General features: G+C 39.3%; 1 protein-coding gene across 5 annotated transcripts in view; it reads right to left on the bottom strand.

The window, feature by feature from the left end:
- The window catches only part of LOC309534535 (BEN domain-containing protein 5-like), a 730,363-nt gene that overhangs the window by 302,342 nt on the left and 412,955 nt on the right, over positions 1 to 15,066 (bottom strand). For 2 of the 5 annotated variants that reach the window (XM_082226765.1, XM_082226762.1), the window contains 2 exons: positions 11,174 to 11,307; positions 3,600 to 3,975 (listed from right to left, as the gene is read on the bottom strand). The exons of 1 other annotated variant lie outside the window; for it this stretch is intronic. In XM_082226765.1, coding sequence (XP_082082891.1) covers positions 3,600 to 3,975; positions 11,174 to 11,307 — 510 coding nt within the window. Of the gene's footprint in view, positions 1 to 3,599; positions 3,976 to 11,173; positions 11,311 to 15,066 lie in introns of those variants that run through there. 2 more of the 5 variants (XM_082226764.1, XM_082226763.1) reach the window with 2 other exon arrangements.

The following is a 15,066-nucleotide window of genomic DNA, read 5'->3' as shown; positions in this document are numbered from 1 at the left end:
CAGCCAGATGGTGGGTGAGCCAGACTTCAATCCAGCTGCTGCCAATGCTTTGCTCTCCTGCTGCCTTCCCAGGCAGCAGGCACAACTGGGACTTCTGCGTGGACAGGGACCCACTGATTTGCTGCTTTAATTCCAGTACACACTACAACATAACAGCACAGCTTAAGTTTTCTTTCAAAAAGATAGCGGGGAAAGCCTTGAATGTAGATTCACACTTTCTGAGATGTATTTGAAGTGGTAAGAGTCCAACATACAATATTTAAGAGATCAAAAGAGCGGAGGCTTGGGATTTTAGAGTGTGTGCAAAAAATATGAGCTGGGCTTCTCAGCTCTTAGAATGTTTCTCTATCAAAAGGAAACAAAATGAAATATGCAGAAATTAATCCTTTCTGCTTCCCTGCTTCACCTGTGACTACTTATGCCTTCTAAAAATTTATGGAAACTAGTTTTTATCTCCTGACACACTTGACATTAGATCACTTAGGGAAAGAGTACTACCTATGCACTCACATAAGGAAGTATGTTCTCTTCTCAACGCTTTGATTCTGAAAGGTATTTGTAGTAAAAATAGAAAAGTACCTTCTCACCAGTCCTTTTCCTAAATCAGACCTGTATTTAGCTGAATAGCCATAGGTGACCATGAAGGTCAGTGAACTGGCAGAGAATGGACAGGTATCTCCGTCCTTCTTCCGCCTGCCCATTCAGTTTGCAGGCTAGCTGTGGAGGAAGGGAAACTCATCCCTCAGCTCTGCCCCTCCTGTGCCAGCCTATTTGGTAGGGCAGTTTTTATCAGCCGCTAACAAACTGCATTTCCATGGCCACTAGCCTCTTAGTGGGCTAGTAAAAATAAAATAAAATGCATGGTAGTATTTAGAAGGGTAATCTAAAGGGAAGTGCAAACATTTTGAGAGTTCAGCTTACTTTGACTGCATGAAAACCAGCTTAATAAAAGAAGAAAAGATTTGTAGCTAATTAAATATCTGATAAAACTGTAATAACTTTCTTTAAAAATTAAACTTCAAGTCTAAATATTGTTTACTACTGCATCTTATCTCTTACCAAGAAACACAACATTTATCTTCCTTGTTTTAAATGTAACTGGCTACTATAATTAAGAAATCCGATTTGTCAAAATATAGGGCTATCACATCTTCAGTGACAGCACACTCCAAGACACTGGAGGAAAAAAACAATCTAACACTTTCGTATTTTCTTCAAATACCCATTCACACAGTACTGGAAAATGTAAGAGAAGCCACCCAGCCACCCCTATATTTCAATGAGCTAAATGAAACTTCAAAGAAGAATAAGCAGGGGAATATCAAGTCGAAAATTACGACATCATGCTTAGAAGAGGGAACTGAACAGAACCTTTTCATAATACTTCCCAGTGGAAAAGATGTCAAATGCTAAGAAAGAGATTTGTCACAACTTCTAAAACAGAAAAGTAACCAAAAAAAGTTGCACAGAGAAGGACTGAACACTGACAATAAGAGGTCTTTGTAGAGTAACACGACTGAAAGATGAGCATGGCATATGTATGCACAGATCCAATATGTTGTGGCAGTGGCTTAGCAGTGGTCTAGCAGAAAGCCTATTGATTAAACAGTTTATTGGACTTCTCTCCATATGAACCTACCCAGACCCTGAGATCATCCTCTGACGCTCTTCTTTGTGTCACCTCCATGGCAGGTCCGGAGGGTGGCAACACGAGAATGGGCCTTTTCTGCAGTGGCTCCCCATTTGCGGAATGCTCTCCACAGGGAGGTTCAGCTGGCACTTTCATTATACCCCTTTAAGGCACCAGATGAAAACACACCCCTTTAACCAGGACATCTGATGCACTTTTAAAATATGACGGGGGGGGGGTTATTGGGTTGTTTTTGCTTTTATTATGTATTGTCTGTCACATCATGTGAGCGACAAAACATAACTCAACTCTTTTTCTGAATCAAGTGACTATGCAGGAATTGGGTAAGTGCTTAGGTGCCATGATGGGCTGGATGAGGGTCAATAAACTGAGCTTGAATTCTGATTAGGATTAAGGTTCTGTTTAGGAGCACTTCCCAGGCCCAGGAACAGAACAACTGACTGTTCGAAATGGGGTTTCACTCTCTGAAGGAGCAAGTAAGTAGTTTGGAAGTGCTCCTGAATCCATCTTTGTCACTGGAGAACCAGTGGATAAGGAGTACCTTCTGCTAGTTTGGCTGCTGCAACAGATATGACCATTCCTTTATTGGAATAGCCTAGGTAAAGTGGTCAAAGCCCAGAAAGTCTCCAGATTAGATTACCGCAATGAACTCTTTGTGGAGCTTCCCTTAAGGTTGAACTGGCAGCTGTTGCTAGTGCATAATGCCACAGCAAGACTGTGGAAGAGGGCGCCTATCAACAGTGCATAACACCTGGGCTGAAAGAGTTTCACTGGCTGCCATTTTGCTATTGAGCCAGGTTTCAGGTCTTGCTATTGGCATATAAAGCCCTGGACATATTGAGATGAGGTTACCTAAAGGAGCACCTTTCCTTATAAAGTCGCGACCTTGGTTCTAAAACGCCTTGGTAATCGTCCGTTTTGGCTGCCAAACACTGCAAACCCGAAAGTGTGTGTTCCAGTTTGCGAACAGTCGAACATCCAACGCAGCTTCCGATTGAGTGTGGGAAGCTCCTGCAGCCAATTGGAAGCCACGCCTTGGTTTTCAAAGGACTTCAGGAATGGATTACGTTCGAGAACCAAGGTATGACTGTACCCCTATCTAGAGACTTTGAAACACTGGAAACACACTCATAATAGTGCCACAAGCCTTGTTTGTCAAGCCAGTACCTGATTGTCCAAATGTGGCAAAAGTGTCTTTGGTTTTGTGTAAACCAAACAAAGTTTTAGATAGTATACATTTTGAGAAAATCTAAATTGAATTTTAAAAATCAATGGAATTTACAGATACGGAACTGAAAAATAAATTAGAGCAAATGTTGTTTGCTCAATGAGATCACTTTGAAAATTTGGCTTATGGTTCTCCAATCCTGTGAACACTTATCTGAAAGCAAGTCCTGCTAAATAGTGAGATTCCGAGTACACATGCAAAGGATCATGCTGTAAGATGGAACTCTTATATTTATTCAAGATATTTATTGGATTCCTTTTCTCATTCTACCAAGAACTTTGGCCACAATACTTAAGATGCCACAAACGATGTCGCAGACATGTTACAAGGACCAGTGTTTCTGGTCTATATTTCTATATTTCTGCAAGCTTTTTTCTGGTTTGGGTGGGAAGAGATACCTAGATGTATTTATTTATTTCAAAACATTTATACACTGCCTGATTATAATAAAACCTCAATGTGGTTTTCAAAAAGAGTATGTTTCCACAGCTGCTGCACAGCATGGCTGTGTGCAGCCCTGGAAAAGCATGCCAATATTACCAGGACGAAAATTTCTATTAATAAAAAGAATGAAAAAAGGAACATGAATACATAATTTTCAATGTATGAAATGGAAGATTGGCATATGCAATGAAGCAGATTATATTGTGATTATTTCAGCCATTCTAATTTAAAATTAAATTATTTAAGAACTTGTCCCACATATATCCAAGTACTTACCACTGCCTAGTCTGAGAAGCAGTACATCCTGTAGCCGTCTGTTCAAGTCTCTGAGCTCCTTCATTTCTGACACTAATGTCCCATACTCCTTTAGCTTTTTTGCTTGCTGAACAAGCTGCCTTCTTGTTCGCTCAAGTTCTTGTTGAATGTGTCTCATTTCTTCCTGTTGCTGCTGATAGCTTCGCAGCAATTCTTCATAAAGAACTCGAGGAACTACAGCATCGTCCATATTGTTCATCCTTTCAGAATTTTCCATAAATGTTGCTTCAGGACTGGAATTGCTACTGAGACTCATTCCATTTTGTTTTTCAAGGCGCGCAACAACTGCTTCAATGCTTTTGTGCGTACCTTCATTTTGTTTCCTTCCATCTTGTCTCTGTGTGTTACAACAAACATTGTGTTAACATATAATACGTAGCATGCTACAGAGATCTATAGTTAATTAAAACAGGAATTCACCAGAGTCCTCAAGTAAACGATGTGCTTATAATGAACTATACTAAATATGAAGTCATTCTTTTTTATTGAACCATAATAATAATAATAATCACAATCTTTTCAAGTTAGCATTTGGAGAAAGCAGGGCTGATGGTAACCCCAATTTGGGCTGCCTACCAAAGTTAGTCAAAAGTTGCGGACAATTGGCAGTGGGAATTCTCCACAATACACAGAGAGTCCTTAGTATGCTGAAGAGAATGGGACCACACTGGTTTACATGAACTCCTTTGCTGGTTTGCAATTGTGACTTTTGTATGAAATTTATTTTCTCAACACACAAACTAAGAAAGTTGTTAGCACCAAGATATTTTTCAACAACACTATTAAGTGTTGAATGCTCCCAGGGGGGAAAAATAGACATAGATATTGTGTTATTTCATTCCATCAGCTGAAAACTATATTTTTCTCAGTGCATTGAGGTGACAAAACAGATTTGCTGAAGGCTAGCTAATAGTTCTCTGCAAAATTTCCTGGCAGTACGCATTTATGTAATGGTTAGTGTCAGACCAGGACTTGGGAGAGCACAGTTCAAATCCCCACTCAGCCATGAAGTTCACTGGGTGACCTTGGTCCAGTCACTGTTTCTCAACCCTACCTCACAGTGTTGTTGTGAGGGGAAAAATTGGGAGAAAGAAGCATGTACACCAGCTTGAGTTCCTTGGAGTAAAAGGTGGGAAATACATACATACATACATACATACATACAAACAAACATACATAAAATAAATTTTTGTACGCTACTGGTGTGGCCACAACTTTCACACCATTAACATAATTGGGGGGCATCAAAGCTCAAACCAAGTGACTGCGTGGAATAATTCCACAATATAACAAAAATAGTAAGTAATGAAATAATTTCATTCGGCATCAGGCTATCCAGTACTGTGCAATAATCAGCCATATCTCAACTGGGGTAATGTCTCCAAGGCAAATTTATCTGCCATCCCTTTGACTCCCAGTATTAATACTTAAGCTTTCTTACAGCTACTTTGTGCCCCATTTTAACATCAAGCAAAGCAGATGTGTAACTGAAAGAGTTTGCTTTAAAATAATAACTGTTTTCATGATAAAACTGCATTGTTTTGGCTTAGGGCAACATTATAGAGAAACACTACATATGTAGCCAGTAAATGCAAAAATATCAAACAGCCCGTGTTTTCATGTTGAATTAGAAGTTTATTTTAAATTCATAACAAAATGAGAATGTGGCAATAAATGCAGAATAAAAACAATGTCAATATACTGTCACAATAGCACTAAAGAGTTTATCAGTATCATAAAACGGATGTATCAAATGTTAAATTTGTATTTGGATATAGTATGTGCATGAATAATAAACTGCACATTTTTATACATGTTAACAGTAATGGTCAGTGCACAGTTCTTGAGTGAGAAGCATGTCAGAGCTGCAAAATTTACTTTTCCTTATTTTCTAGTCATCACCACCAAAGATCTAAAATTCTGAACGAAAACATACAGAAGACAAGCCTGAACTTAAATGAGAAATACTCAAGTATGACAAAGCATACTCATACTTAGGGTTGCCCTACGTCTGGAATTTCCTGGACATCTCCAGAACACGGCAGTCAGAATCCAGACACAGGGCAACCCATACAATTTTCCTTTTTAAAAAAAGCTCAAAAACTTCATTTTTGTGATTTTTTTTTGGGGGGGAAGCTCAACCACTTTTATGTCCAGTCTTTTTCACTGTATGAAATATGGGATCCCTGAGTATACTTGCAACATAAAAACAGCAAACCCGTTCAAAAGCCATTAAGGTAAAGGTAAAGGTACCCCTGCCCGAACGGGCCAGTCTTGACAGACTCTGGGGTTGTGCGCCCATCTCACTCTATAGGCCGGGAGCCAGCGCTGTCCGCAGACACTTCCGGGTCACGTGGCCAGCGTGACAAAGCTGCATCTGGCGAGCCAGCGCAGCACACGGAACGCCGTTTACCTTCCCGCTGGTAAGTGGTCCCTATTTATCTACTTGCACCCGGGGGTGCTTTCGAACTGCTAGGTTGGCAGGCGCTGGGACTGAATGACGGGAGCGCACCCCGCCGCGGGGATTCGAACCGCCGACCATGCGATCGACAAATCCTAGGCGCTGAGGTTTTACCCACAGCGCCACCCGCGTCCCTATTTTTAAAGAACATACAGCTCTGAACTTCAAATGCTTTATGAAGACATATATTTTTACACAAGTGTATACCAAACAATAGTGTTTTGCCTATTGTTTTAGAATTTTGTAACTTCTCTTGCAAGTTTAAAATGGGGGGGGAGGGAGGGAGAATTAGAGAGAGAGGAAGAGAGAGAGAGAGAGAGAGAGAGAGAGAGAGAGAGAGAGAGAGAGACAGACTTGTCTTATTTCAAGTCTTGTAGTCCACTCTGGCAGTGCCTGCGGTAATGAAGAGTGGGTAATTATTTTTGTAAAACAGAAATAAGAATGTAATTGTGAAGTATAAAATCCAGGATTTAACAAGGAGATCAGTTTCTGAAAAGGGTAGAAATTCCAAGTCTGAATTCCAATTAGCTATAGAATTTGAAGAATCATGAAAAATTCAAAACTGAAACATGCATCGACTGGAATGATTCTTCTACTGTTCCACAGTTGATCTTGTCACAACAAGAGGAAACCAGGATGATGAATCTAAGAAAATAGCAGGTGTGACTCCAAGTGCATGAAAATAGAAAGATATTGACAGCATATTAATTCTGAAAGATGAAGAGCCATAATTAACATATTTGTCCGCTACTGAAAGCATTCTCAGTTCTTTCAGATGGTCCAGTGTATTTAAGTCCAGGTATTTGCTCAAGTGCATTTCCAAAATTATTAACTATCTGCTGAATAATAAGTGTGCTGAATGCTTAAAGGAGTCAGTCCCTCTAATCAAAATGCCCAAATGCCAGAACATCCACTGATCTAATCAAAAGAAAAACAGTATTTTCTGATTATACACTGTTCTTCACTGCATCCAGAAATTCTCTGCCAATACTTTTAATAGGCCACAGGGGGAGAATTATTTGAAGGCATCCTGTTATATGGGGGTTGTTTTGAATCCTCTTGATAGTGCTCTAAAGTTCTCTGGTGGATCACAACATCTCTTGACTTTCTTGAAATGTTGCCCGGTTGATAATTTTATAGGAAATGGTGCAACAATATTCAATGGCACAGTTTATATCTAAGAAATATAGGATGTTCCTTTAATGGCTGTTGAGCTCATTGGCACAATTTAGTGACAAGGTCTCAACTTTCAGCAAAATATAACTATACCTACATCGATTGTGGGCACAGTACAGTATGTGAAATAGTGCCACTGAGCAGCTGGTCATTCTCATCTTATTAAAATATTTGGAATGGAGCACAAAACTACATGTTTCTCTTTTATGGCAAAAATAAAGAACCACTTTAGCAAACTTTACTGCGTGGAAGGATAAAAGTTTGCAGGCTATAGTCTACCATATTGCTGCATCAGTTTTCATTGACAATCAGAACTAAGATGCAACCAAGACAAATGTGATATAAGGACAGTGCTTCATGGGCATCAAGCACCTCACACTTTTAAGAATACTATTTATGCAGAAAAGGTCATCATTATACCTGTCACACCAAATGCAAGCTGCTTTTCTTAAACTTTTTATGTATAAGACCTTAATTTTTTTCACATCAAGATGTCCAAAATAAGAAATACAACATATCCTACATACCTAAGCTGTTGACAAAACTAATTTACAGCTTAATCATAAAGTAAGCAACAAAGACAAGTGCTACAACAAAGATGACAAAATAACTACCATAACTGTACATGAAACACATTATGGAGCAGTAATAAAATAATACAGAACGCATAATACAGATTGAAAATAACCTTTTGCCTTAAAAGACAGGCAGATATTGGCCGGGTTCGAAAGTCACTCTAAATCAAGCAACATCTTACTGTGAACTTGCAGGCATTTGGACTCTGAGAGACGAGATTGCAGCAAGATCTTGACAAAACCGAGCCACTAAGCTATTTTCAAAACAGCTTGACAGTCTGGGTAACTGGGTGTGTTCCTTCCCATGTTGACTATAGCTAGCATTTATGAGAAAACATACCGTATTGGCCTGAATATAAGCCAATTTCCCCAAATTCAGACCGTGAAAAGTTAAAGTGCGGCTTATATTCACAACCTTACGGTATGCAGTGAGGATCGTGGGGCAAACAGCGGCAGGAGCGCAACCAAGCTGTGCCTGCCCCGTGTGTGGTCCCCCGTCCTCTTCCCCAAGGCCGGGAAGGGAGTGAGGAAGGGGAAAGGCCGCTGGCAACGCAGTGTGGCTCCCCCATCCCCCCAAGTATGCAGCTAGGAGCAGCAAGGAATGGAGTGGCTTATATTTGGGTATTTCCCCCTCTCCAATTTTAAAGGTGTGGCTTATATTCAGGTGCGGCTTATATTCAGGCCAATACAGTACTTGCCATACCTGGAGGTATAGCTTTTCATAGCACACCGAATACTGTGTACTACAGCAACAAGCAAATGAACTAACTAGCATGGAACTTTCCATGTATTGCTATTGGATTATCCTACATATATATTTAAGAAATGTGTGTGAGAGAATGAATGAGGAGCAGCTGTTCCCATAATTCAGAAAAATACATATCTGGTGAGATTGCCTTTTGAGTTTGGTTGAAGGGAATCAAAATGTGCTTTCCTGGACCCGGCATGTGGCAGTATTGGTGGCAATAAGATTGGAGACCTGGTTACTCCATGAAGTCCAATGTAAAAGCAGAATGTAAATACAGGGAACTCGCAACTTGGGCATATTTAACTTGTGCACATTCAGCTTTATGTGCTTGGCAAATTTAAAAAATAAAAAAGGTGAGGGACGGGGACAGGCATTGAGGAAAAAATACACTGGCAATCTCACACGGTTTTGCCTTAGCATGGGAATAGCATGAACTATTCCCAGAACGTAACCCAGCAGTAAATTAATAGTTGCTTGCATGTGTGCATCATACTGATCTACAATTCTTATACATTGATCATATGGTGTGGTTATCATGCTTCTACCATTTTTTCTTGTTAAACAAATAAAATAAACTTACACTGCAACATTAAAACACAAACAGTATGCCTGTGGCATACGTACGTAATAGCTTTTGTATATGATGTTTCTCTATAACGTTGTCACTAATCCAAACACCTATTCCCTAACTCTAATGAAAACACTGGCAGTCATCATGAATCTAAAATAGTCAAAATGTGCATGCATATGCTCCCTATCTGATTTTCCTAGAATTAAAATGAAGTACACCTCCACAAGCAGGCTTGAGTACTGGTATGTATTGGCAAAGGAGAGCCAGGTAATGTTTTCTTCAGTATATAAAAGGCTGATTACTACACAGTACCTAGTAGCAGGCTAAAGAGGGAAAGCTTTGGCAAATAATATGACCCAGAACTATGTGTCCCACAAACCATTTTATCACATAAGCAAAACCTGGAATACAAACATATATTAAAACATTTTTGCATGTCTGTTGTGTACTTTTTGTATAATGCTTCTTCATTGTATCACAGATCTCTTCATTTTGAGCATTTATTCACTCCATTTACTTTTAAACCAGATGAGTTCAAGAACTGTTTGTAGGGTACATGTCTTTAGATGCATCCTGACAAAAATCAGGAAGGAATTTTCCTGAGAACTTTTAGCTCAAGGTCAGTGTATTTCGTTACCTAAATCCACTGAGGAAAAAATAGTTTCCAGATGGTGAGACTACAATCACTGAGCACATTTTCCTGCTCAGCCAGTCACTTAAAAAGACAAGCACACTGTGTATTGTTTTATGTTTCATACTGATATTTTTATGTGACACTTTCAGTTTACCATGTGCTTCTTGTGAAGTAGGCTACTATAATTTCCATCTAGTAACGAAAAACATAGGATGAAGCCCCAAAGCTGTCACGGTAACCCCATCAATCACATGAATTTGGGTATCAGCACTTTTATTCTCAATTCCTTCCCTAATGATCCCCTGCATGGAATTTGCCTTTCTCACAGCTGTTGCACACTGGGTCAGCATCTTCACTTAGCTATCCACTACAACTCCAAGGTTTCTCGCTCCTCTCCCCTCCAGTTCAGAGTATATATGCGGAATTACACTTTTTCCGTCCCCACATTAATCACCTCACGCTAGTTTGCACTTAGATGCATTTGCCATTTTGCCACACTGGGTGAATACCCAGTTTGGAGAGGTCCTTTTGTAGCTCTTTGATGCTCCTTTAACAACCCTGAGTGGTTTAATATTTCCCACCCTCATGCACACTCTAAATCTGTTCTGGGGTATTCCCCCAACTCTCTAGAGCAGATTTGGCCACAGCATATTGAGGGAAGGGAGAGGGGAGAGGCCCGTTGCATGAGCGGAAATCTTTTTCTGATAGGATGAGGGAGTTGGATGTTCCCCTTCAATAGCAGAATGAATTATGTTGCATATATTTCATTGTGGGGTGTTTTTTGTGTGTTAAGATTAGACCTTTTAAATATCTAGAAAAGGCAGGTGCTGATACTCTCAAACCCATAAACACATGGATTATACATGTATCATACTTCATCCACATGCCACACTTTAGAAAATGACAGTCCACTATGAAGTTATTTACTGGTGTTAACCAGTTAACACCAGTAACCGAAGGGAAGAAAAGGCAACCAATGAAGGAGTTCTGCAACAGACATGAATGTGAAAGAGAAGTTTCTTTCATGAAGTGTCGTAAAACTTTCTTTTAAATTTACAACACAAAATGAGTAACAACGCTGAAAACTCATATTCACAAAACCCTGTAGCTGACCTTCAATTAAAAAACTAGCAAAACAACTCTTTGGGCCAAAGTGAAAGAGTGTCCAGCAATGACTAAAGAAAGGAACTTGAGCAAATAGAATGAAAAAGCCCCATGCATTTACAAGAGAGACATTTAAAGCAATTCAGGAGTCTTGATCACATTCACACTCCCATCAGTCATAGCCAGTAATACAATGCTTTGTATGCTTTCCTTTAAGGTCTGAAGCCACAAAGTTTAAAAAAGAGCAACAAAAAAACTTCCAATACCTTACAGTGTCTAAGTTCCATATCTTCATCCCCATAATCTGTAATTTCTCCTATTTCTTCTAGGTGATTGAGAGAAAGCTTGGGGATTTTAATTTTCTTCTGCATCACACTGTTTTCAAGATCAGTTTTATCTTCTGTAAAATTTACATAAAAATAAAAATGGTCAAATTCATCAAACTTTTCATCAAACTTATCATTCAAATGCTGTATCACTGAGGCCAGACCACTTAAAGTTTCCCATGCTCAACTGTCTTCAGTGTGCAGTGGAATTCAATTGCTCCACAGACTCTAAACATTAACACCAAAATGAAAAGTGCCACATGCAATTCTACATTTTTTTAATTCTGTATTTTCCAAGACAGAAAAATACAATCACCACATTTCTATTTGTGTTATTTCATTTCAATGTATGAAAATTTTAAACTTCCTATTACAAAAGGACAAGTCTTTTACCAAAAAAAAAAAAAAAGGAAGAGGCAATGTTTAAAGAAGATATGCTGGCGTTCCTCCAGCATATATGCATTAAGAATACCTCTCCCCCATCTCTCAGAACAGTTATAGTAAATTCCCAAGCAGCTGGCATACTGAGAAATGAAGTTCTTTCAGCACTGTTGACACCTGCAGCAGGTAGCAGCTCAACTTACAAGAGTCAGGTGGAGAAAAACAGAGACCACTCTCCCAACATTACCACTATGGCATTGCTAAAAAAAAAAAAAGCTGTCACTGCCACTGTCGCTTGCCCAGATTGCTCTCTACATTAATGTACTAGTGCATAGTGCTCAAAAGCTCCCACAGCACTCTTCCTCTCCCCTGCTGCACTGTGGACAAAGCAAGCCAGAGTCTGGATTGTGATGTGTTTCCTCCAAACAAACCATGAACAGTAACCAAGGTTTGTAATTGGCTTACAAACCTTGGTTTGTAAGCAAACCTCCAAACATGGTTTGTTTGGAGGAAAAACCATGACATGACAACACAGACTCTGGGTTGTTTCACCTGCCGTGTGGCAGCAGGAAGTGCAAGGGAAAGGTGCTGTGGGAATGTCTGTGCAGTGTGTACTACACTATGGCTTAATGTGCCGTACAAACTGAACCAATGTCACCACTGGTAAATATCCAGGCAAGTGGGCTTGCTGTGGAAAGGAGTTAGACCTTGTTTTACTGAGCCCAATTCAAAATAAAACTGTCAGTATTTTCATTATATATAAATATGCCATTTCCTTTGCTCTGGCAAGGAAAAGATTAAGTGGCAACAACAAGCAGGACTTTCTGCATCACAGGGACAGGCAGAGGCCTGAATGGGACCCTCCAATCCTAAGTATGTTTACTGCTTTTTGAAGCAGAGGCCACCACTGGAGTCCAGTGGCTTGAGACCCAAGACAGGAGTGTGCATGTTTATTTGCAGAACTCTGGAGCCTTCAGGTGCAATTTCCAGGCAGACTGTTCAGAACCCATATCACCCCTGAAGGTTTCCTTCCTATACTTTTCATTTGTCACTCAGCTCCTGGCAAGCAACACATAATTTGGGACCAAGGCAGATATTATCAAGACATCCAAGAAATCAAACAGGGTTGATGTTTCTGACTACTGAGATGCATAATCTCCCTCTGCTTTCTGCAAGATGGTTAATATATTTTCATTTGTTAATGCTTTTTTGTTCTCATGCTCTTTCAGCTTTTATCAAGGGATTATATTATCTATTGCTCTGCTGCTCTTGATTTTTGGATCAATTCTAATTATAATTTTTTTAATGGGCTGACTTTACTTGACAATGTTTTTATTGTATGCATCTTTGATCTTTTGAAAGGTGTCTAATAAATCTTGTAAAGAAAGGAAGTTTGCTTTGGTGTACCCCTGCAAATTTTAATATATTTACCTATGATTATTTCATAATATATGAGTGAGACAAACTTAAAATTCTGATCAATATTTATCTGTAATTTCCTTTCTTCTATGTAAACGTAACTTTCCCACCCCCACTCTCTCATTTTTAATCTCCTGCTCCTTATGACAACATCAATCTGATGACTCCTTTACATTTTTTCTCTGTGGAAATGAAAATGCGATTATCCAGACCTAGCAGTCAGACTGATGTGTTGTTAAAAATGGCAGACTTGTAAAATGCACTGAGAAGAGGACTCTGAGGATTGCTGTTTAGAATTTTATTTCATCACTACTCCTTGCATCTGGCTTGGTATTTCTTATGACTATCTGCAGTTCATTTTAGCTTGTCTTGGTTCCCCTTTTTTGCATCTTTTGTATGTATTTTCTTTACTCTGCCTCAGGATACAATTTCACTAGTTGAGAGATCCATTTCTGTCTTTGACAAAAAGGAATTGCATTCATCTGTGTAACTCATCCCTAATGAATGCTATGCTCCTCATTAAACCCTAATTTACCTTTGTTTTCCTTTTCTGCACTGTCAACACTAACCATTTGTGAGCCCACTGAAAGCTGCTGCTTCAGAAAATGAAACTAAGTACATACGGTACTAGCAGCATCCACATGGAAGTGTTTCAGAGAGCTTCATGGAATTTTTTCTTAGAACACAGTGTGTCTGTGCATGTTCTTTTCCTAATCAGCAACTCCTAAAGATGTATTCAATCATGTGTTTACAATATGCTGTGGAAAAACCAGCATCTCTTACAGCACAAGCATTCTAACCTCACTTTATCAGTAATATAGCATCTTTTATGCTTTGAAATTTTACGTCCACTAAACCAGTCTTCCCCAACTGGTGTGCTCCAGATGTTTTGAACTACAACTCCCATCACGCCTGATTAGTTGCAGCTGAGAGGGGGGCTGTAAACCAAAACATCTAGAGGGCAACAGGTTGGGGGAAGGCTGCATTAGACTATATTAGGCATGGCATGTCTTGGAAAAATACTGCTTAACTGGCAAAAAACTGGACCACCTTTCAGCTTCTGAATTTTAAAGAAAGTGTTGGAAGCTAATGCCCAATCTCCAGTCTTTGTTGTATCAACAAATACATTCTTGCAACACAGCATAGCTACATTCTATGACACAAAATAGGTTAGGTTTGAAATAAGTGTGTGACTTCTTCTGCAAAACCCACATAAGCCTTGGATGTGTTTCTCAAACACCAGGTAACCCTGGGTTTTGCAAGGAAAACTGCCTTTAAAAGAAAGAAAAATCAAGAGCAGTTTGTGATGAGGGAAGAGGAATATCTGTGGTTTAACGGTGGGGAGGTGGAGATAATCCCTGTTGACATGCCCAGTCCTGGCTTACGGATGTAATAAAAAAAGGGTAATTCAAAATAGATTTATAAAAAAGACTTTAAATAAATATTAATAGCATAATTCTCATTGATTTTCTATTGATCCTGAAGGCAAATAGTGATGAGCAGAAGTGCAAATCAGCTTTTTTACGCCTTGGATTGGTGTAAAAAGTGTTACTGGCTCACAAAACTTTCATGGACCTGTCTATCTATATGTAAAAGTGTCAGTCGTGTTTTCAACAGCCAGAAAGGAAGGTAAAGAAATCCCTCAAATTTAAAGATTTATTCGTCTGGGCACCTGGAAGCAGTTCTGACAGGCAAGCAACTATTGGGAGATTTTTGCAGCATGGAGCACAAACCAAGGAAGTACCAGTATTCTGGGACCATATAAAGATCCTGCCAGTGTTAAAACTGATTTGTTTTATTTATTTTGGTTGCTTTGGATAATGTTGAAAGCAAAATGTTGTCAAGTAACATCAGAAGAAAGCAATGGCTCAATCTATATTATCATTAACCAACCCATACCCGTCAACACCTACTAAGCCTTACAAACAAACTAATTATGAGAACCTGATATTAGAGAAAATGAAGCTGCAGAACATCATGGTCTACTGAACTTTAGAGAATTTTTAAGCTGGCTGTTACTATAACTGCTCAAC

The sequence above is a fragment of the Podarcis vaucheri genome (assembly GCF_965113315.1).
Source record: "Podarcis vaucheri genome assembly, chromosome: 6".
NCBI lineage: Eukaryota > Metazoa > Chordata > Lepidosauria > Squamata > Lacertidae > Podarcis > Podarcis vaucheri.
This window is presented reverse-complemented; position numbering and strand designations above follow the sequence as displayed.